At 42.8% G+C, this 23,181-nt stretch overlaps 1 protein-coding gene across 1 annotated transcript in view; it reads left to right on the forward strand.

Moving 5' to 3' along the window:
• WWTR1 (WW domain containing transcription regulator 1) overlaps window positions 1-23,181 on the forward strand; it is a 132,285-nt gene that overhangs the window by 93,472 nt on the left and 15,632 nt on the right. The window contains exon 4 of the mRNA XM_082839205.1: window positions 13,828-14,030. Coding sequence (XP_082695331.1) covers window positions 13,828-14,030 — 203 coding nt within the window. The remainder of the gene's footprint in view (window positions 1-13,827; window positions 14,031-23,181) is intronic.

Below are 23,181 nucleotides of genomic sequence, written 5' to 3' on the forward strand. Positions count from 1 at the left end.
CAACAGGTGGGCTCCTTAGTTGCGGCTCACCGGCTCCTTAGTTGTGGCATGCATGTGGGATCTAGTTCCCAGACCAGGGATCGAACCCAGGCCCCCTGCATTGGGAGCGCGGAGTCTTAACCACTGCACCACCAGGAAAGTCTCTACAGTAATGTCCTTTATGGCCTTTCTGGTTTCTGGTCCAGGATCTATTGAAGGTCATGCATTGCATTTAATTGTCCTGTCTCCCTAATCTCTTTTTACCTAGAATGATTCCTCAGCCCTCGTGTTTCTGGATCTTGGCATTTTTGAAGAGTATGGGCCGGTTATTTTGAAGATTGATGTTAATTTGGCTTTGTCTGGTGTTTCCTCCTGGTTTAGGTTTAGGTTATACATTTTGGGCAGGAGTACCACAGAAGTGATGTTGTATTCTTCTCCCTGCATCCTGTCAGGAGGTATGTGATGCCAGTTGGTCCTAGAATGGATGATACGGGAGGAGTTTCTTGGGTCAGCTGGCTCCTCTCATGAGTGTGCTCCACAAAGACAGTGCAATAAGAGGAAAAACGTTTTGGTCCACCAGGACTCTGTAAGATGTGGCCTCAGGTCATGTAAACTCTTTTCCGTCCTCTGGATGATGAGCAAATGTCATATCTAGCGTGGTCACTTAGGCTTCACAGACCACTATTTAATTCATAAATAATACTAGGGGCTTCCCTGGTGGCGCAGTGGTTGGGAGTCCGCCTGCCGATGCAGGGGACACGGGTTCGTGCCCTGGTCCGGGAAGATCCCACATGCCGCGGAGCGCCTGGGCCCGTGAGCCATGGCCGCTGAGCCTGCGCGTCCAGAGCCTGTGCTTCGCAACGGGAGAAGCCACAGCAGTGAGAGGCCCGCGTACCGCCAAAAAAAAAACCAATAATAATACTATATTGGTGTAGAAAGAGACTCCCAGACTTAGAGAACGAACTTATGGTTACCAGGGGGGCAGGGTAGTGGGAGGGATAGATTAGGAGTTTGGGATTGACATGTACACACTGCTGTATTTAAAATGGATAACCAATCAGGACCTACTGTATAGCACAGGGAACTCAATATTATGTAACAACCTAAATGGGAAAAGAATTTGAAAACGAATAGATACATGTATATGTATAACTGACTCACTTTGCTGTACACCTGAAACTAATACAACATTGTTAATCAAATATACTCCAATATAAAATTTTCAAAAATGCTATATTGGTGTAGCTGTATATAGAGAGATAGAGCTTTGAAATGAAACTGTGACGCTTCCATCTGTTGATTCTACTCTTGCCTCTTCCCACACACTTAATTCAGAAGTCTACATATAGGGACTTCCCTGGCGGACCAGCGGTTAAGACTCTGCACTTCCAATGCAGGGGGCGTGGGTTTGATCCCTGGTTGGGGAACTAAGATCCCCCATACCGCGTGGTGTGGCAAAAAAAAAAAAAAAAAAAAAGGATACATATAAATAATTGACTTAAGTTGGGGTAGAAGACTGTGGCTGAGAAAATAATAAAGCCAGGGAGAAAAACGCATACTGCAGGCCTCGTGTGGTTGCTAGAGGTGCCTGCAGGTTTGATTCTGAGACTTGGGGGGGCTCGTGCTCGGAGGACGAGATATGTTTAGTTACAGGAGTCAAAGCATCCGTCAGGGAAAGGCTTGCCTGGTGTGGAGGAGAAGCAAAGCTTTTCCAGGTGTAGAGGCCGAGGGGGGAGTTCTCCTGCTAATTCCCCATACATGATCTAGACACTGCGATCTAGCAGTCCTCAAAAAGTCTCCCAACTGTGAATACCCGGAGTTCTAGAGAGAGGTTTTCTCTACCCTTCCTTGACCCTAGGTTGTGGCATCATCTCAGAGAACCAGCCAGGAACGGCTGCAGACCACAAGGCTACCCCGCGTACCAGCTGGACTCAGGCATACAATTCAGAAAATCCAGAGTTGTAGCTTTTTGTTGTTGGTGCGTGTTTCGTTTTGTTTCCGTTTTTAAGAGCAGGGCCCCCTTGGCACATCCTGACAAATGAAATTTAGAGGCGTCGGTTTTTGTTTTTGTTTGGCTTGGGACCAGAATCGCCTTTTGAAAGTGTTTAAAGAGCAGAGCTGTTTTGGTTTCTACCTCTCCTTACCTCCACCGCAGAACTTATTCTTTTCTTGCCCAAAGATGACTCTGAACGACCTCACAGGGCTGAGAGACAACAGCTCAGAGACACAGATCCCTAACTTCTCCATCTGTTGATTTCTTCGGAATTTTTTATTTCACCATAGTGTATGAAATACTCTGACAGTTTCTCATGTCGTAGCCCGAAGGAGATGTCTATCACTTTGGAACAGAGGCTAACTGTAGTGCTCACCACAGCCATGATGCCCCATAGGCCCTGGCCCCTGCCTCTCCCCCTGTGCCCCTCAGCCACATGGGCCACCCTGTTTTGCTCAAGTACTCCAAGCCTACAGGTCAGGCCCCTTCCCACCTCAGGACCTTTGCACTTGTTCTCCCTCAGCCTAGTATGCCCCCCACTGATTTCTGCACTTCAGCCTAGTATGCCCCCCTGATTTCTGCACTTCATCCAGATGTTTTTAGATCACACATTACCTCCTCAGGCACAGAAGGAATGCCTGTTTCAAATAGTTCTGCATTTGTTTGTTCAAAGCCCTTATCGTTAGAATTATACCATATATTTGCTATTGTGTCTCTCCACTAGACTATAATCTCCTGAAGGGCCAGGGCCTTTCTGTCTTGTTCATCAGTATCTCTAGCACCTAGAAACAGGGCCTTGCACCTGCACGGGGCTCAGCAGATATTTGGTGAGTGAATATTTAAATGAAACTTGGAACACCGGAAAGAAAAAAATCATTCATTGGCTTACCATCCGAGCACCACCACTATTAGTATTTTGATACATTTTCATTTCAAAGGTAATTAGCCTTTTGGGGTCACTAGAAATCCTATAAGATCTAGGGGTACATGCATATAAGCACAAAGTCCCAAAACTTGACAAATAATTTTAGCGATTTCTTAATCCTGCTACCCCTGGTTAAATTCTTGTTTTGTTTTGGTTTTTTTTCCTGAGTACTCATGGCTGGATGCAAAACACCCACATCACCTTACTGTATTATTTTTGCTAATTTGATTGCTGAAGAATGGCTCCTTAATTTGCATTTCTATGATTCCTTGTGAAGCTGATAATTTTTCCATGTTTGATTAGTAAATACATGTTCTCTTTCATAAATCGTTCAAATCCTTTGACTTACCTCTTGGAGCGTCTGTTGTATGAGCTCTTTTAATAATAAAGATGTTTACTAAAATGGCACGTAATAAAAAGAAAACAGATTAAGAACCAGCAGCCCACACTGGCAACTTCTCCTCGCTTCTTGTGGAACGCAGCTGCGGATTCATTTTCTGTTATTAAGCCTGGGTTGCCACACTTTGCACCTGGAGTAGTTTTAAAATCATTCAGGAAAGCTAACCAATAAAAAGCTACGATAAACTCTCTCCTGACTAATGAAAATAAATGCATGAATCAGAGTTTCCATTTCCTGCTGGGATAAAAGTATACCTATTGTCTGAAGATAATAAAACAAGAGAAGTTTTGGTTTTGCTGCTGTTGCCAGGCCATGGAATTAAATTCAAAGACACAAAGATAACCGTGTGAAGCAGCACAGTGAAACACCCAATTTCCTTTTTTCCGAGTTAGGTCCTTATTTGCCTAAATTCACTGCCTTCATAGATGTGCTTCCTTCCTGGCCACTTCTGATAAATCTTGAGATATCCAGAAATCACATGGAATCTGAGTAGCACATTCTGGTGCTGCTTTAGGTAGAAGAAATATGGTTTCTTTACAGCAGAAGGACCCAGATAAATGAACATGCCAGAAAGATGTGATTGCTTTTTATTTCTAGCTTGTCCTGGATCTGTCAAAACCATGAAAACCGATGTTGTAATCCTTTAAATGCCAATAAAATATACATTGTAGATGATGCATTTGCTAGGAAAACATAAAAACCTAGGTCACAGGCATTTCTGTCTTTATACCTAAGAGAGCAGAGTTGCCTGAATACTTGCACCCTGGTTTGTTGACTAGATTACTGTTTGGATGGGCAGACAGGATAGCAAGTAGGAAAATCGTGTGCTGGTGCTAACAATTCAGGGTTTCTTGTGAAGTAAATGCAGCTTGGGTTACAAGTCTAAAACCAGACCAGCTGGGGGCATCTGGAAAACCTAAGGTTCACCTGTTCAGTTTTGGGGGCACTGGAAGCGATTTTAAGGTTTGAAGCCGAGAAAGTGTGGCTGAATGCACAGGGATCCCAGAACTCTATGCCTTATCAACGGAGCCAGCTGAGAAATTTCCTTATAGCTATTCTCACCCAGAATTGGAATAAAGGGCTCAGTGTGAAGTTGGGATGGTGCAGCTTCTTGGTTTAATACTTTACAGATTTTTGGAACCGAATGCACCCTGAAGTGAAAGGCTGCCTTTTTTTTTTTTTTTTTTTGCTGACCTTGTTGGACAGCTAATACTGTTTCTGGGAAATAAGAGAAACAAGCGACTCATTGTTAGCAGGAGCTGAGAGAGGCGCAAGAAGGGCGAGAGACGTGTCTGCAGCCCTTTTCCCCCCTTCATCGTATCGTGACTGAGTCCAGGCTGGACTGAGGCTGGGTTTTTCTTTTCGACCTCCGTAGACATGTGTTTTCCATCAGACAGGGCTGCGTGACACCTGACATTGGCCAGTTCACATGAGTTAAGCCATGTACGGCCCATAAACAGAGAGGAAAAGACCCGCAGCTGCACCCAGACACTCTTGCTGCTGAAATATTTTTGAAGCTTGGTGTGGCTGGGTCTGCATATATGTCAGATATGATTTACACCTGTTTTGGCTTCTGTCTGTTGCATATCATTACTTCCCCAAAGCCGCTGTGGCCAGAAGGGCTAGTACTGCCTGATGGCAGCACCTCTTCTCCTTGAAACCTTCCTGAATTATGAAATGTAACTCTTCAAAGTTGTCTGATTTTGTCTTTTTTTTTTTTTCTAAGGACTGAAGAAGAAAGCCCTATACCATTCTCTGTAAAACCAGATCGCGCAGGGTGTCATTGTAACATGTGATCCGTGTTGATTTCATCATTTTATAAGTAAATAAGTTAATTAAATTAGCCTGCGTTAGACCTTTTCATGAAATAGGGAAAAGGAAACTCCTCAATCCTTGTCACCAAATTTCACTCAGTAAATATTTTTGGATCGCAGGACAGGGCGGTGATTGGTGGTCAATGCAGCCGATGCCAGCCGTGCATGCCAGCACATTCCCTGGGCTTCCTAGGTTTGTCACAGTCTATGCCTGTGATTTGTGCTGAGTCACTTAACCTTCCAAGTTTCTTCATTTCAAAAATGAGTGAATTGGCTTAAGTCAGTGGTTTTAAATTGTGTCCCAAGGCCCCATGCCAGGGTTTCAGGGGCATGTGAGCAGAAGCTAAGCTTAGTTAGTATTCAGTCTCCAAGAGCTGTGTCTGTTCAACATATTTTAAAACTTTGTTTAATATTTTGACACAAGAGTTGGGAAACGCCTGTAGGGAAAGCACAGTGAAAGCCAGACCAAGAAAATTTAGAGAAGAGAGTCAAAAGGGCTGCCATTTAAGCGCTCACTGGCACCAGCACAGGCCCCAGGCGTGTTGTGAATGAGCCCCTGCCCATGTGGGGTGTCTCTGCCTCAGGCCATATATCAGGCTCTGGAGAAAGATCCTGCTGCTAAAAAGAAGACTTGAGAACCCTGGTCGAAATGGACTGAGCCCCTTCCAGCCTGAACATCTATGGTGACGATTCAAAGTAGTGTAAATACATGGCCCCAGCTGTGATGAGTGTGGTGGGGTTTGTAAACCACTAATGATAAAACAGAGCAAAATGCAATGGGTCCTGAACAGGGAACTATGTTCTGGAAGTAAAGGGAAAGCAGCCACAAAAGTCTAGTATTCATTAAATATTCACTCGTAAGATTAGGGGAGTAGTGATTAAAACGCATCCTCAAGAGAAAGAGTTGTGTCTGTGTGTGTGGTGGGGAGGGATTTCCAGTTTATTCTGAGTTTTCTTCATACTATGTTTCTTTTAAATTAGAAAAGTCTATGCTGATCATCTTCTTACAAATGAACTGATATCATACACCAATTTCTGACCCATAAACCCTGAAGTTTAGTTCAGGGAGAATGTATTTAGTGCCTGCTGTATGCATCAGCAAGTCAGGTTTGAAATGCACTAAATTATCTGTGTTCTATGTTTATAAGGAACATCCGTATCATTGGGGTTGGTTCCAAGGGGCAGGGGGAGACTTGGCTCCTTCCTAGGTCTTATTTATAAAGAGCACAAATCCAGCCCCCAGGAAAGTGAGAGTTCAAATCACAGGAAGAAAACGCTTCAGTGTTTCTTAAAAGAGTTTCTGTTCTGAGTGTATAGCCCAACCCAGAATCCAACAGGAAAGATTTCCTGACTTTCAGCCTTAACCGAGTACATGTTTACAAGTGGTGCAATGCAATGTCATAAATAGTGCTTGATTTCCTTAAAAAGTTACAGAGTAAGTACAGGAGTCATATTCCCTCTCCAATTACCGAGTTGTATGGGTACAAAAGGACAGGCAGCTAGTTGTAACCCATGGAGGACACACTGAGAGCTAATCTGGGCAGCCTGACTGTCATTCTAAATATCAGACGGTTATTTCATACGGGCGCTGGTTCTCTTTGTCAGGAAACACATTAGCGTGGAAATAGGAAACTTGGGTTCTACTGCCATGAGTTAGCTCTGGGGACACGGACATTCACAGGCTTAGGGTGACCGACCAATCCCATTTGCCTGGGACTCTCCTGGATTTAGCCCTGAAAGTCCCGTGTCCCAGGAAACCCGTTAGTCAAACTTAGGACAACTGGTCACTCACTGTGACAGACCCGTTTCAGCATTTGTAGAGCAGGGACAGAGAATGGAGTGATCGTCAAGCTTCCCGTTGTTAACAGTCCATGATGCAGGAGAGCTTGTGTTGCCCTCTCATGGGTGTTTAGGTTTCTGGAATGTGTTTCTGATGCAATTTATATAAACGTATTAGCCCAAACGTCAAACTGAATTAAACACCTGTTCCAAATGGGAGGAGGAAGTTTCCCACATCCCAAATCAAGTGTATTACCCAAGGTGCGTACAGTATTCGAATGTTGCATATTCATCTACTCTGAGGAAACTGCAACCAGGTTTTCACAAAAAGTCAGCCTCTTCAAAGCTCTTCTCACGCTCAAGGGATGATGTTAGAAGGGTTCTTTGGAATGCTTGATGATTTATCATAGAAGCTTGTAAAAAAAGAAAGAAAGAAAGAAAGAAAGAAACCCCAAAACTAAACTAAAAGGTTACTTTGAATATGTGGAACTGAAGTTCATTTAGCAAGATTCTGTTTACCACCCGCGAAAACTGGAGTACAAATTAAACCATCTTTGAGATTTTCCTGTTAAATCAACATTTGCTGATGGAGAGTTTCAGCAGATACTCTGGCAGTCTCTTATAACCCCCGCTTTCCCTGCATTTTGTTTCGTTTTGTTTTTCTGTTACTTTGTATCTTGAACAACAGTGGATAACTAGCAAAAGGTATTCCTCTCTGCCCTCCCCAGATTCACATGTGCATCAGGGAGAAGGATTTGAAGGGAATAAAGTAATTTCTGTGTCTTTCTAGGGCTTAGGTGTGGCTTCTAGCCATTGGCAAGCTGGTTGTCCTTTCCATAATCTGCTCAGAGCCAGCCCCATGCAGGCCCGTGACAGGTTTTGTAGTTGAGCCTAATCTTGTGGTTTTGTTTTCTTCATTTGGCATTTTGTGTGTATGTGTGTGTGTGTGTGTGTGTGTGTGTAACCATAGCCTATTTTAAAAACAAGGGAAGCAAGCCCAGGACACAGAAAAGCAAGCCACTGAACCTCTCCGAGGCCAGAAAGACATTTGTCAAACATTCCAGGAGGCCCGCTGGACAACCTGATTCCCTGGCCTCCCTCCTCGTCTGCAGCTCCTGGCTTGGGGAAGCTGCCCAAACACTTTGTCTGTGAGCTGTCGCTCTCTGTCCCTGCTGCTGCAAAAGGCAAAAGTTCAGGAGCGAAGCCTTCACCTTTTCCACGTCTGCTTCTTATACAACAAATGATGTGTAGGCTTAGAACTGAGTCCAGGGACCTTCCTGGCCTCAAGCCTACTTGTGGGGCTTTGTAGACGTGACCAAGTGTGTTTGCTGGAGCAGGTCAGAGGGTGCATCAGCGTCCTGGGCAGCATTAAACAGAGAGTCTGGGTAGTCACCCCCTCTGCACACCCCATTCCCATGTTGACCGTTTACTTCACCAAGGATACAATCATTAAATCGAAAGAGTGTTCATATCTCAGATGCTGTGGAGTTTTGTTTTTCTTGGTGTTTTCTTTTATATGGAATAATAGCAGTGAAATGTTTCTGGTTACATATCTGTAGAGCTTGGTTATGTTTGATTGCCAAACACAGAAGAGAAAGCCAATTATCAAAGAAGAAAGAAAAAAAAGAGAGAAAGGAAAAGGAGATGAAAAGAATGAAAAAGATACATGTGGGTTTCAATTTAAATTCTGACTCTCGGAAGGAAAAAAAAAAGAAGTCTCTGCTTTAGTTTTTTTTTTTCTTTCTGCTTTAGTTTTGATACATTCCTGCTTCAATGGAGAAATCTTCTGTTTGGGTGATTCCTTTCTGTGGAGACTGGCAAAAGTCTAGAACTTGACTAGGTCTTTAGCCTTTTTGAGGCATTTAGTGGCAGTCTGCCCTTAACTGGTTTGGCCTCAGATACTGCATTTGAGATACTCTGCTGCTTTTCTTTCTTTCTTTTTTTTTTTTAAATTGAACTATTCTCTCCCTAAAATGTTATGGAATATTATCCCAAGGAGTATTTTGTTCATTGCAAGTCTAGATGTTTTCCTTCCTGGGCTCTCCTGAGGACCTCCTCTCTGTTTGTCTCTGTCTTGGGCCTCTGTTACCTCTTTGTCTTTGAGTAGCTAGAACCTCAACCATGGGTGAAGTTCATGAGATTCAACCTAATAAAAGATTCGAAAACAGTCTGAAATGAAATGACTAGAGGGAACAGAGTGACAGGTGGAATCATGGGCACCTGGGTTGAGTCAGGCAGGACATCTGGCTTCTAGGCCCTGGACCATTTTATGATTTTGACCAAATTCACTGTTTCTCTGGGTATTGTTTCCTCACCTTCACAAGAAGTTGCACCAGGCAGGCTCTTAGTTTTGAAGATCTTGACTATATTTTAAGCCTTATTCGTTTTTTTTCAAATAATTTGGGGGTTACCTCCTTTCAGTCCACCAAGAAAATATTTTGCATATTTGATGCATACATGACCGTGCTTTTTTATTTATTTATTTATTTTTTGCGGTACGTGGGCCTCTCACTGTCGTGGCCTCTCCCGTTGCGGAGCACAGGCTCCGGACGCGCAGGCTCAGCGGCCATGGCTCACGGGCCCAGCCGCTCCGCGGCATGTGGGATCTTCCCGGACCGGGGCACGAACCCGTGTCCCCTGCATCGGCAGGCGGACTCTCAACCACTGCGCCACCAGGGGAGCCATGACCGTGCTTTTGTTTTCTGTTTTTTACTTTCACATTTTTATGTTTTACATAAGTAATAAATGCACACAGAAAAATTTCAAACAGTGCAGAAGAGGAAAAGGAAGATCTCCTCCCATCCTTGACACCCCGTTTCCTCTCCAGAGGCACCCACTGTTGTGTATTTTCCTAGAGAGATTTGCTGTATATGTATTGATATGATATGAATGCCCACTGCCTCCATTTTTCTAGTTACAAATAGTGGCATGCTCTTACATGCATTTCTTTTCCTTGGATTTTTTTTTTCTTCCCTCTTCTAAACATTGTTCCTTAGAGAGTGTTCCATAGAAGGACCTACAGAGCTTCTTTATTCTTCAGAATAGCCACATAGAATTCCTCTGAATGAATGCATCATGATCTCTTATTGGTGGACACTGTTTTTGGTCTTTTGCTGTTATGGACAACACTATGGTGAATATTCTCATATAGACTTCCCCGTTGGTGGGTGTGCTTTATTTTGAAAACAAAGCCACTGGCTAAGTTCTACTCTTTTCCAGTCACTACAGTTAATAGCTGGAGATGTTTAGTCTGAGTGTAGTCTGAAGGATCAAATCTAAATTAACTGGAGGAAAGCAGCATGTCCACCATGCCTTCCCAATGGATGGTCGCCGTAAGGGCTGGTGCTTCAAAGGCTCGCAAGGGTGTGGTTTTGGAAGAGATCTTCTCCAAGTCTTAGACTCCCCCAGATAAGGATGCAGACATCAATAAAATCTGCCAAGCAGTATCTGGACAGTGTGTGGAGTGGAGTAACAGAATCCTGTGTGAGTAGACTGACAATGCTGTCTTCCCAAGTTACGGCAGAGGGGTCTGATTTGTCATGTCAGTAAGTACCAGACTTGAGCCAGTTTTAATAGTTTTCAAAGAACCTGAGTTGTAAAAATTAACATAACCTCTGAACGGCTAACAAAAACATTTAACATTTTTAAGCTTTTTTCCTAACCTGGGGATTTCTGATATTGGAAATAGTCAATTTACACATTTCTCTTATAGACACAATTCGGTTTTTTTTTTTTTTTTTGTCTATAGTAGTTACATCAGAAAAATAGGAGCATACTTTTTCAGAAGGTTCAGAAACGACTGTGCCTGGAGATAATCACTATTCTTCCATCTAAGCGTCCTTCTCCTGTCCTGAAGGAGGTCTTATGAATTAAACCCTTCTGGATATCTGGACTTTGTCTTACTTGAATTGGTATTTAAGAGAACTTTTCCCCGATGACAAAGTGTGTGCCCCGTCCCTGACCCTCCCACCCAGGCCTTCAAATAGAGATTGTGATTATGCTCCAACAAGCTGTAGAAATGGCGTACTTATTCCAGTTATTTTGGCATTGATCACAGCTGTGCTTTTTTTCTGTTCTCAAACTGAGAACATAAGGAATGCCCAGCTGGTTTCAGTCATTCATCCCATCGTTTACTGAGTTTCCCTGTGTGCCAGGGACGGTGCCAAGAAATGAGAGTTCTTGGTGGTGGGCTTGATTCGGGAAGTGAAGCCCAAACTGTTTGGGCAGAATACTCCAGTATCTTACCTTGCCTCGAGTGACTTCCCTGGGATTGAGCAGAGTTGTACATCTGTCCAAACCTTCCTTGAGCCCTTCCTAATTGTAACCTGAGCAACCTTTGTCCCAGGGCCCTGTTTTGAGTGCTTTGAGGGTCTGCTGTTTAAGTGGTGCTTCCTTGCGATCAACTGAAGGGAAACCGTGTGTAGAGGGGTTGCCTGAGTTTCAGTGATCGTTCCTGGTCTTCGGTTTCATGTGTGGCAGAGGGCGGCCAAGGACAGTTGAAAGGGCAGGTGGACGGAGTGTTGGGGGTTCAACTGTGGCCCTGGTTCCGCCTGTTTCTAAGCAGAGCATGCCCCTCACCTCCCTGGGTTTCACAAAATAAAAAGCTGGACTAGATGCTTTCCAGGAGTCCTTACAAAGCCTAACATTCTAGCGCTCCACAGCCAAGCATACAAACCCACCTCATTTCTTCACACGTTCCTTGTGAGCTCCTGTGAAGGCAGGAGCTGTTTATTCAACTACAAACCCAGTGCCCAGTACACAGTGGGAATGGGATAAAGACTTGAGTGAGTTATAAGTAAATTTCAAAAAAAAGAAGTATTTTTACCCCACCTCTACTCCCATCCAGAGGAAGTTCCTGTCATGGAATTAATTCTTCCTTAAGGAAACCAGTTCTTCTACAGAAAATCTTCAGTGTTGGTATTTTCTTTTCTTTTTTAAAATTTTACTGGCGTAGAGTTGATTTACAATGTTGTGTTGGTTTCAGGTGTACAGCATAGTGATTCAGTTATACATATACATATATTCATTCTTTTTCAGATTCTTTTCCCATATAGGTTATTACGGAATATTGAGTAGAGTTCCCTGTGTTACGCAGTAGGTCCTTGTTGATTCTCTATTTTATATATAATAGTGTGTGTATGTTAATCCCAAACTCCTAATTTATGCCTCCCCGCTACGTTTCCCCTTTCGTAACCATAAGTTTGTTTTCTAAGTCTGTGAGTCTGTTGCTGTTTTGTAACTAAGTTCATTTATATCATTTTTTAAAATTAGATTCCACATGAGTGATATTATATGATATTTGTCTCTGTCTGACTTACTTCACTTAGTATGATAATCTCTAGGTCCATCCATTTTGCTGCAAATGGCATTATTTCATTCTTTTTTATGGCTGAGTAATAGTCCATTGTATATATGTACCACATCTTCTTTACCTGTTCCTCTGTCCACGGACATTTAGGTTGCTTCCCTGTCTTGGCTATTGTAAATAGTGCTGCAGTGAACATTGGTGTGCACGTATCTTTTCAAGTTATGGTTTTGTCCAGATATATGGCCAGGAGTGGGATTGCTGGCTGATATGGTAGTTCTATTTTTAGTTTTTTAAGGAACCTCCGTACTGTTCTGCATAGTGGTTATACCAATTTACATTCCTACAAACAGTGTAGGAGGGTTTCCTGGTACTTTCTTTTCAATGTGTGTGTGTGTGTGTGTGTGTGTGTGTGTGTGTGTGTGTTTTCTACACATTCACTTAATACATAGTTGATTAGGCTAATTTAAAATTCATCTAAGAAAGTTTAGTTATAAAATATGTTCCCTTGTAATATCCATAACAAACTGATGATCTGAAATATTTTACTTTGAACTTTAAGTAAAGTATGCCAATAATTTTATCTTTTAAAGGTAATGATACCAAATATAGCAAAAATTGAGTGTTTTTTTCCCTCAGAAATGAAGTAAGTATATAAAATTACACATTGTTGCCTTTGGCCCTGACCTAGGAGCAAATAGACTGAAAAGCATGGTTTTCTTTATTGTAGGATATTACCCAGGCAGAAGTTAAGCAGATTTGACTGGTAAACTGTTTGGAGGAAAGCTAGCACTGTTTAAGATGCATTTTTTGGCGGGGGGGGGGGGGGGTGTGGGGAGACACCAATTATAGAATTTATTAAAGGATTACAAATTTTTTTTTTCTAAAGTGAAGTACTGCGTGCCAAAATTTTAAATGTCGGTAAATGCAGACAAATAGAAAATCCGTAAATTCTTGTGGCTTTATCCAATCACAAACGCTGTTAGCATTTTTATATCATTTCTTTCTCACAATAATTCTCACTAAATGATTCTCTAATTATTCACTAATAATTTCTCACTAAATAATTTGTTTGGGGCACCCTCTTTTAACAAAGTGTGAATGGTGTCCTGCTTTTGTGTAGGTCCCTGATCTAGGTACTATGTTTTACACGTCACTCGTCAATTCACTCATCCATCCTAAGTATTATTTTCTACCCACCACCTATCAATGATCACATGCCCTCCTTAGCCCTGCCATAAGCATGCAGTTTATCTGAGACCGTGCATACACACCCCCAGATGTCCTGGTGAAATTAGCTTTTATGCTGTGTCAACTTGTGTGGAATTTACTTACGACCACTCTGTTCCCTGAAAGGTTTAAAATGTATTCTAGAACACAGGCAAGGTGTGAAATCAGGTTTTTCACAGGGCACAAAAGCCACGACTAGGTGAGCCAGGAGAAGGGCCAGTATCTGAGCCTCCATGCATTGAATTAAGGTAATAATTACTTCAACAGTAATGATTAATAGGAAAGTGCTTTGGAAGGAATCTCAGGAATCTATAGTGTAAAGCGCAAAGCAGTCTGATGATCTCTTTTTGATAAGGTGCTGTGGTCCCCGGTCATTAACCCGCCTGTTCTTCCCTCCTGTAGTGATGAATCACCAGCACCAGCAGCAGATGGCATCCAGTTCCCTGAGCCAGCAGAGTCACCCTCCTCAGAACCCCCCAGCAGGGCTCATGAGTATGCCCAACGCGCTGACCACGCAGCAGCAGCAGCAGCAGAAACTTCGGCTTCAGAGGATCCAGATGGAGAGAGAGAGAATTAGGATGCGTCAAGAGGAGCTCATGAGGCAGGTATGGCCTTCGGTGGGACCTGGTGGAGGCTTCGTGGCCTTTGGTGGCAAGGCTAGTGGGTAGGTATCTACTTGCCATCGCATTAAAAGCCCAAAGCGCTGCTTCAAACTTCCAACGTCTATTTGCACTGTCTTGAGAGCCAAACGTAGATGAGTACAAAGACTAGCTGTATCAGCATGGCTGCCTGTGGCTTTCACTGCTAATCACTAGAAGGAGAGGAAGAATACGTTCCAGTTATTTATTACTGTGTAATACATTATCAAAAAACTCAGTGGCTTGAAACAATAGCCATTGTATTATATCACGCCATTTCGTGGTCAGGAATTGGGGCAGGGCTCAGCTGGACTGTTCTTGCGCTGTACGTGATTTTGACTGAGGTCACTTAACGGTGGTCGACCGGTGGGTAGCCTGGCCTGGAGGGTCCAAGGTGGGTTTACTCAAGTGTGTGGCACCATGGAAAGGGCTGCTGGAAGACTGAGCATAGCTAGGACTAAAAGCTGGAGTATTTGCCCACGGCATCTCTAGCTTGGCAATCTCAGAGCGGTGGGACGTATCACATAGCAGCTTGGGTCTCCCCAAGAGAATGTTCTAAGAGACAGGAATTGAAAGCTGCCAGGGTCTTGGGCCTGGCTCTGGAAACTGCCACAGAGTCAGTTCTTCCATATTCTCTTGGACAGAGCAGTCACAGCACACCCCTCCACCCCCAGTTAGAGCAGATAGCAGAGGGGATGTTCCACGGAAGAGATGACAAAGAATCTGCAACCATCTTTGATCCATCGTGGAGCATGAGAAAAAGAAAGGAAAATGTTTTGCATACAGACTCTGATAGAGTGCTCTGCGAAACCCCCTGGGCTTTGATCAGGCACTTAGTGCCATTTCCTCATTCAGTCAGTCAGTCAACAGAGTGTGTGTCCTCTGTGAGTCAGGCTCAGGGCCTCACTTCACAAAATAAAGAAAAGAAAATCCATGAAGGAGCCCACAGTGTTCTCCCTGCTTCAGTGGCTTGGTCTGTGCAAAAGCAGAATTCTCTTCTGTGTTGCTAAGCTAATGCAGCCCATGCTTTCAGGTCTCATAAATTTTGCTGGCTGCATTTTGGGGAGGAAGGCTTCAGTTTATTGTTTTAATTCTTCAGACTTTGCCTTATGACTCACATGAAGCAAGATACACGGGTAGCTTCCTTTCCATGTGGACGGAAATGAATAGTTTTAACTGTTCCAGAAAGCTTTCTTCCAGGGGGCTGGGGGTATTAGGGTAAACACGATTTTTTCTTTTAGTTATATCTGATACTTTCAAAAATATACATTGACTGCCATAGGTAAATAATGTATTTCTCATCAAATAAATTCTAAAATATAAAGTGTCTACACTGTATGAAGTTTAAAAAACATGATGAATTAAAAGAATTCCTTATACATAGCCTTTGAAAATGTGGGAAATGAATATAAATTGTGCTTTGTTGTTCTGTTGAACTAGCCTCTAAATTTGAGGAATACAACTTTGTAATATAACCATCGTTGTGCTTTTTTTACCCTGAGGATTTATGTCTGAACTTTCACGGTTATTTCAGGGTAGCATTTGTTTATACTGTTTTTAGATATACAGTATCATGTTTCTTAGCAGGAAATGATTGTATTATGGTTTTCTGTCTTTGGATAATAATTCTATTTGGAATAATTTATCTATTTTATAATATAGAGTAATATAAATAGTATTATAGTAGCATTTATAAGTTTTAATGTTTTTTTTTCCCCCGCAAAGAATGACTCGTGTCTCAGTTTCTGCCTCGCTCTGTGTTTCTCTTTCCCCTACCCCACCTCCTCCTTTCCCACAGAAAGTATTTCTGAAAAGGGGTGGAGAAAAGTGCCCCAAATTGTTTCCTTTATTCCAACCATAGGTGCCTTTGAACCAGAATGTTAGTATTGATGGTTCATATTACAGAAATACCAACCAAGTTCCTTAAATGCTGATCCCTAGAGGCTGTGGAACTTGGAGTATTTTGCTGCATGACAGCGTCGACTCCACTGTACAGGACCTCGGGGAGGAACGCTGTCCAGATTTGCTCCCAGAGTCTCCTGTAGTTCAGCTTTGAACGTGTGAGCTTGTGTGTGTGTGTGTGTGTGTGTGTGTGTGTGTGTGTGTGTGTGGTTAGAGGAGGAGAAGAAGGTGGAATGGATTGTTCTGATGTCTTTTTATCTTTATTATGGATACAGGAAAAAAGGTCTAAAGAGACTTTTTTAAGTCGTGGCAGACGTGTTCCCCATCCAGCAGCAGCCTGATACTCAGGGTCAAAGATATTGTTTAAGGCCATACAGTAAATGGTGTCGGAGTGTTTGATGACAGTGGCATTTGCCAAGATGTCTGATTGTTCAGGTGTGGATTAGTATGTGTATCACCTTTGTGGGGTTTTTTTTTACTGCTTTCTTTTGGTGCTTTGCCCTTAAGCCTCACTATTTGCACTTAAGCCAGGGTGGGGCAGGGAAACGGATTGGAAGTAAAAGTGATATTTGGCTCACCTGTTTAGCCGCCTTCCAGCACCTGGTAGGAAGGTAGAGGGACGGAGGCAGTGGTGGTCCTGATGAGCTCTGAAGATTGTCTGTGCCATTTGTTCTTTCTGTCCCACTCCCTGTTCTATGTAGTCAACAACTTCCTGAATATCCTTTGCTTTCTGGGCACTTTGTAATTCCCCTGGCCTTCCTCTAGTTTGCAGGAGGGCCCTAGCTGTCCAGCCTGTCTTCTTGAAGTCCCTGCCCAGCAGGCAGGCCCTGACCTTCCTATCAGGGGAGAATTTCTGGGAGAGAGGCCCCTTCCTAGGCTCCATCTTTATGATAGGAAAGGAGGTTGGTAAATTTTAATAAGTAGAATGAATTTGTTCCTAATTCTTGGGAAGTCATCAGTACTCTGTGTATATATATATATATATATATATATATATATATATATATATATTTTTTTTTTTTACGGTACGCGGGCCTCTCACTGTTGTGGCCTCTCCCACTGCGGAGCACAGGCTCCGGACGCGCAGGCCCAGCGGCCATGGCTCACGGGCCCAGCCGGACCGGGGCACGAACCTGTGTCCCCTGCATCAGCAGGCAGACTCTCAACCACTGCGCCACCAGGGAAGCCCATTACTCTGTATATTTTTATCATTGTTAAATATATGATAAATGTGAAAGGTCCTTATGAGTTATATGCCATGTAAATATTATTTTATTTTTCCTTTTTCTTCTTCTTCTTCATCTCCTTCTCCCTCTTGTTCTTTTTTCTGTTTCTGTGCCATTGTTCCTCCAGGCATGTAGTCTGATGTTGTGCTGTGGAGAAAACAATTCCTCGGTTCTCGTTCCACAGTCTGACGTACACCTCACAATGCCGAGGGCTCAGATGTTAACTTGTCACTGAAATCATGCCAGAGATATTAACAAATGAAGTTGAGGAAAGTCTGATTACAGATCTGAAGTGAACCTCCATTATTTCAGGATGGAAAATTATTTTTTTTCATTCCTTCTTTTATCTCTTCATTTGTTTATTCACCCAACATTTATGTTGTGGGAAATACTAAAAAGATAAGTGGGACACGGCTGCCTTCAGATAACTTACATTTTAGCAAAGGACACAAAATGATGAACTCTAATCCAGATTGGTGGCCAGAAGGATAAATTCAAACCATTCCTTACTTCGTGGGGTCCCAGTGCTGCCATCTTTCACTTTCATAGCTGGAGCGGGGACCAGATGCACCAGAGCCCAGAGTTCTGTGAAAATGAGCATAAGGTGCTTCTTTCTTTCTTTTCCTCATTCCCACAGGCCAACAGAACTCTGATCAAAGGGCCGGTGAGGTTTGGTATCTCCCCTGATTAGGAATCTTTTGAAGTAGAAGAGGTTTGTTAAAAATGATCCCTACAATTTAGCATTGGCTGCTGTAGCAACAGAGTTGAACTGCTTGTATCTGATAATTGATGAATTATCTCAGAATGTGGCAGGTGCTCCAAGGGCTGGGGTGCCACGAGCCCAAGGGGATCCCAGCCAGGTCTGCAGTACGTGGCCTTATTAGGAAAGTGGAACTTTCTCTGCTTTCGGCATCTGTCACAGACATTATGGAGAGTGAATTCTCATGAAAGACATTCTCCGTTGTCCGTGATAATCAGTTTTATTTTTGCTAAGTTTTCCAAAACGCCGTGAAGCGGTTTCAGGCTCATCTAAGAAACGGCAACCCTAGCAAAGAAAGCAATTCTCAGTTGAAGATGTACTTCCTGCTACCTTCACATTAAAAAAAAAAGTTAGAATTCAGTTTATGAAGTTTTTTTAAGTAAAAAATCATTTTTAACTTTTAAAAATATAATTTAGTAGCTTTTTTGTTTGTTTTCTCTGACTGAGATGAGAGAAAGCATTTTACTAACTGAAAGAATTCAGACTCAAAAGACTTCATAATGGGACTTCCATGGCGGTCCAGTGGTTACACTCTGCGCTTCCACTGCAGGGGGCACCGGTTCGATCCCTGGTCGGGGGACTAAGATCCCGCATGCCTCGCAGTGCAGCCAAAAAGAAAAAGGAAAAAGAAAAAAGACTTCACAGTGTATGATTCCATTTATATGACATTCTGGAAAGGGCAAAACTATAGGGACAGAGAACAGATGAGTGGTTGCTACAGTTAAGGATCGGGGAGGGGCTGCCTCCACAGGAGAGGCACTAGGGGGTTTGTGGGGGATGACACAGTTCTGTGTCTTGCTTGCAGTGGCTGCTTCACAACTGTATTATGTATTTGTCAAAACTTAGAACTGTACAGTTTCACAGAGTGAATTCGACTCTAAATAAAGATAATAATAAAGTAAAAGTGTCGCACAGAAAGGACAAAACACATTCATTGTAGTAAATGTTTAAAATAATCAAAACCAGGAAAGAATGTATGCATCACTTATACTCTTACCTAAAGAGAGCAGCTATGAAGATGTTGGTGATTTCTCTCCAGTCTTTGTATGTATCCATGTGTATTTTGTTTTTTAAAACAAAATTGGTAGTAGAGAATACTACTTTTGTTATCTCTTTTTCTTAATATATTGGGAAGTCATTTATTTATTCTGTATCAGCCATGGAAGTTGTGCTGTGAGTTTGGACATATCTATTCTAAGCTGCCTGGAATCCTTTCTCCAACGTTTCTGGACATAAATTTTTAAAATACTATGAGCCACACGTGCCCACAAGACTATAGATTATTCTGCTGTTACAGCTTAAAAACCAGCACAGTATTTGCTCAGTATCATAAAGGGCATGTTTACAACTTTACCGGAGGAAATGGAAAATTTGAGTAACTCGTAAGAAATTGTGAAACAGGCTTCGCAGTCCCTATTTACCCCTCTGAAAGAACAAGTCCTTGACATAAAAACAGACTCTTGGCTTTATCTGAGGAGAGTATTTCGTTGTATTATTCATTTAAATATGAAGCTGGGGGACCTTCTGCCTCAAAGATGATTTTAACCTCGAGGACTTCCCGTCAGCGTCCAGGGCCTGGAAGAGTCTTCAGTGAAGAAGCCTTCGCTCCCTCTGCGTTGTTGGGAAATGGTTATTATTCCCAGGCAGACTCAGCACTGCTTTTACCCCCATCCTTCCCTTAATTGAGGCTCAGTGGACAGGAGAAAGCAGCTTGTTAAACAAAAATGCTGACTAAGCCCGGCCTCTGGTTGCCAGGGCAACAGGGACAAGGGGAGAGGGCTTGGGCAGGAGGCCTCAGAATTCTTTGGGCAGGTCTCACAGATTTTTGTTGGGCTTGACAACCACTACCGGGTCTGGCCGGCCAGCTGGCCGGCCTCTGGCAGCCATTCCTGACCGAGGGCCCGGGGGAGGGACACACCCGGCTGCTCGTCCAGGGAAGGTTCTGAGGTCTGTTTTTTGTCATGTGAAGAATAGCTATTTAGAGACGTTAAAAAGTGTCATATCATAGCCTAAGTCGTGGCTGCTTCATAGAGTCTTGCCTTCAGCACCTGGGGCTATAATTTCCTTTTAGAAAAGCATTTCAGAGAATTAGGTTTCAGGATTGACTGCAACATCAGAGGTCATGTTGTCCACCCAGGATGTGGATCCCCGTAGAGTAACCTGGCTGTCTACGTTCATTCATTCATTTGTTCAGCATGCTCTAGGCACTAAATGCACAGCAGTGAACGAATAGGCTTGGTCCCTACCCTCAAAGGGCTTCCATTGTAACTGCTGTCAGTGTTCTATTTGCCTACAAGTCCCAGAAATAATCCATTTTCTGATAAATACCAATTCTTTTAAAAGGGACCCAGGGCTTCCCTGGTGGCGCAGTGGCTGAGAGTCCGCCTGCCGATGCAGGGGACATGGGTTCGTGCCCCGGTCCGGGAAGATCCCACATGCCGCGGAGCGGCTGGGCCCGTGAGCCGTGGCCGCTGAGCCTGCGCGTCCGGAGCCTGTGCTCCGCAGTGGGAGAGGCCACAACAGTGAGAGGCCCGCGTACCGCAAAAATAAATAAATAAATAAAAGGGACCCTTTTGAAAGATATTATAAATCAAACACATTTAAATTATTTATTTATTTTTAAACATTTTTATACAGTTTTAAAAAAATTTGTATTGAAATACAGTTGATTTACAATGTTGTGTTAGTTTCAGGTATACAGCAAAGTGTTCAGTTATACATATATATATATATATATTCTTTTTTAGATTCTTTTCTATTATAGGTTATTACAATTTTTAAATTCATTTTTAAAGGGTTTTTCATTTACAGTTATTACAGAACATTGGCTATATTCCCCATGCTGTACGATCCATCCTTGAGCCTGTCTTATTCCCAATAGTTTGTACCTCCCACCCCTCATCTGTGTATTACCCCCAACCTCTGTACAGGTAACCATTACCTTGCTCTCTATACCTGTGAGTCTGCCTCTCTTTTGCTATATTCACTATTTGTTGCATTTTTTTAGATTCCACATATAAGTGATATTGTACATTATTTGTCTTTCTCTGTCTTATTTCACTTAGCATAACACCCTCCAAGTCCATCCATGCTGCTGCAATTGGCAACATTTTGTTCTTTTTTATGGCTGAGTAGTACAAACACATTTTTTTAAATGGAGGCTCACCAGGTTTGCACAAATGCAAAGCAGCTTCATATTTCGGATCTTGATAAGATCAGAGGTACGAAGAAATATTCCACCTCGAAATCCATTCAGCTATTTTTCTTAAGAGGAGACTATCTAAATTATATAATGTTTTCCTTAATTCGATTCTAAAGGATAACAGAGATTATGGAGCAACACAGGATTGCTATATGCATCCTTAATTAAAAGAGCATCAGACAGGCCATGGATAACAATTATGGACTCAACAAATGTCTTCCCCGAAGTGTCAGAGTTTCGACAGTCTGAGTCTGGCAGCTGAGCTTGTGTGATGAGGTATTTCCAAAAGGGAGGCTCCAGGAAATGTGACAGTGAATTTCTAGAATCCCTTAGCACAGAGTTAAAAAGAAATTTACACTGGGCGTGTTTTTTTTGTTTTTGTTTTTGTTTTTTTTTTTTCCTTATAAAGAAGGTAAATAATTCAGTATTCTGCCTCTGAAGTCCGGGGAAGTTTCGGCAGAGAGAGCAACTTCTCTGCACCAGAATAACTGTTTTAATGTTAGGATTTCAAAATATTGTCTTTTTTTTTTTTGTCTTTCATTTGTTTCTACTCACCCCACCCTTTCTAATTAAAACAGTACAATCTTCCATTTTTGTAGTATCCCTGGCCACACACACCTAAATCAAGCAGGCACCCTCAGAAGAGGTTATTGTCTTTCCTTTCAAGTACATTCCAGGAGGGCCAGGGCTGGCTGGCGGGAGGCGCTCCTTTAGCCCGGGATGGACAGGGCTGCAGGATGCTTTCAACTGCTGTTGACTTTCTCACCTCCTCTCTTGATTTATTCCACAGGCAGGCTGCAGGCCAGTGGGGAGCTGGAAGGAAAGGAGGTTTGAGGTTTGCTTCCAGGAACACCTTCCTCTTACAGATGGGCCTTTGTCTTTCACACCCCTCCAGCTATTTGGCACACCACCCCCTCCCCCAGCCAGTAGGAGAGGGTGCTTGTAAACCCGCATGTAATTATTCGTTTTAGGGAGCTAGATGGAAGACCACAAACTCTGAAAGAGATTCTCAAGCCTTTATTTTGCAACAGTCTTTCCACCCCCAGCTTGGATGTAGAGAAAAAATAAAGTTGTGGTGGAGCAGGGTAGGGGTGAGGTTACCAGGGGCAGCTTTCCAGATCTTTCTGAAATTGGCCTTTAAAATCTGAACTTATAACTTTGCTGGATGTGCTTGTGAATTCCCAGGACACTAGCTCCACCCTTATACGTTGAAAAGGATCAGAGACTATGTCCAGTTCCATCTCTTTTCCAATTCAGAGAGGGAAACTGTGTTCAGGACAGTGAAACAGGCCACTTCATTAAATCCTCTAAACTGCCCGAAGGAGGGGGGTTGGTATTTCTGTTTTATAACTGGGAAAACAAGCTCAGAGAAATGAAGTAACATGCCCAAGTCCTATAGCCAGTAGGTGAAAGGGCTGAAAATTTGAGGTCTGCCGACCTCAATCTTTGGCTTTCCTCATAGTGTAGTGGCTACGACAACAGACTCTGGGGCCAGATCCTGGGAAAGTTGCTTAGTCTCTCTGTGCCTCAGTGCCCTCATCCATAAAATGGAGACAGTTGGGTTGTCAGGAGGATGAAATGAGGTATAGTATGTTAAAGCACTTAGGGCAGTGCTTCACAAGTAGTAAGTGATACGCAAGTATTAGCTAACATCTCCACCTCCTAAAACATTTAACACCATGAGTTAAGTAGCTCATTCTAGTAACTGCCTCACTGTGCCAGGTTCTTGATAAATATGCTTTTTAATCTTTATAACAGCCCAGCAAGATAAATCTTATGTCTTTTTTTTTCTTTTCTTTTTCTTCAGATGAACAAACTGAAAGGTTAAAAATGTACTCCAAAATGTTATAGCTAGGGAGTAGCTCAGCTGGGATTTGAGCTTTCATCATTCTGAATCCAAGGACACTTTTTCTCCTGTGCCAAGGCCTGGTCATATCCAGTAGCATTTAACCCTCAACAACTGCTTGAAAATTCCAGTGGCCAGTAGCCCAGAGAATTGAGAAGCAGCCAGTTCTATCACTGAACGAA

Source organism: Leucopleurus acutus (genome assembly GCF_964270905.1).
Source record: "Leucopleurus acutus genome assembly, chromosome: 5".
In the NCBI taxonomy this organism is placed as follows: Eukaryota; Metazoa; Chordata; class Mammalia; order Artiodactyla; family Delphinidae; genus Leucopleurus; species Leucopleurus acutus.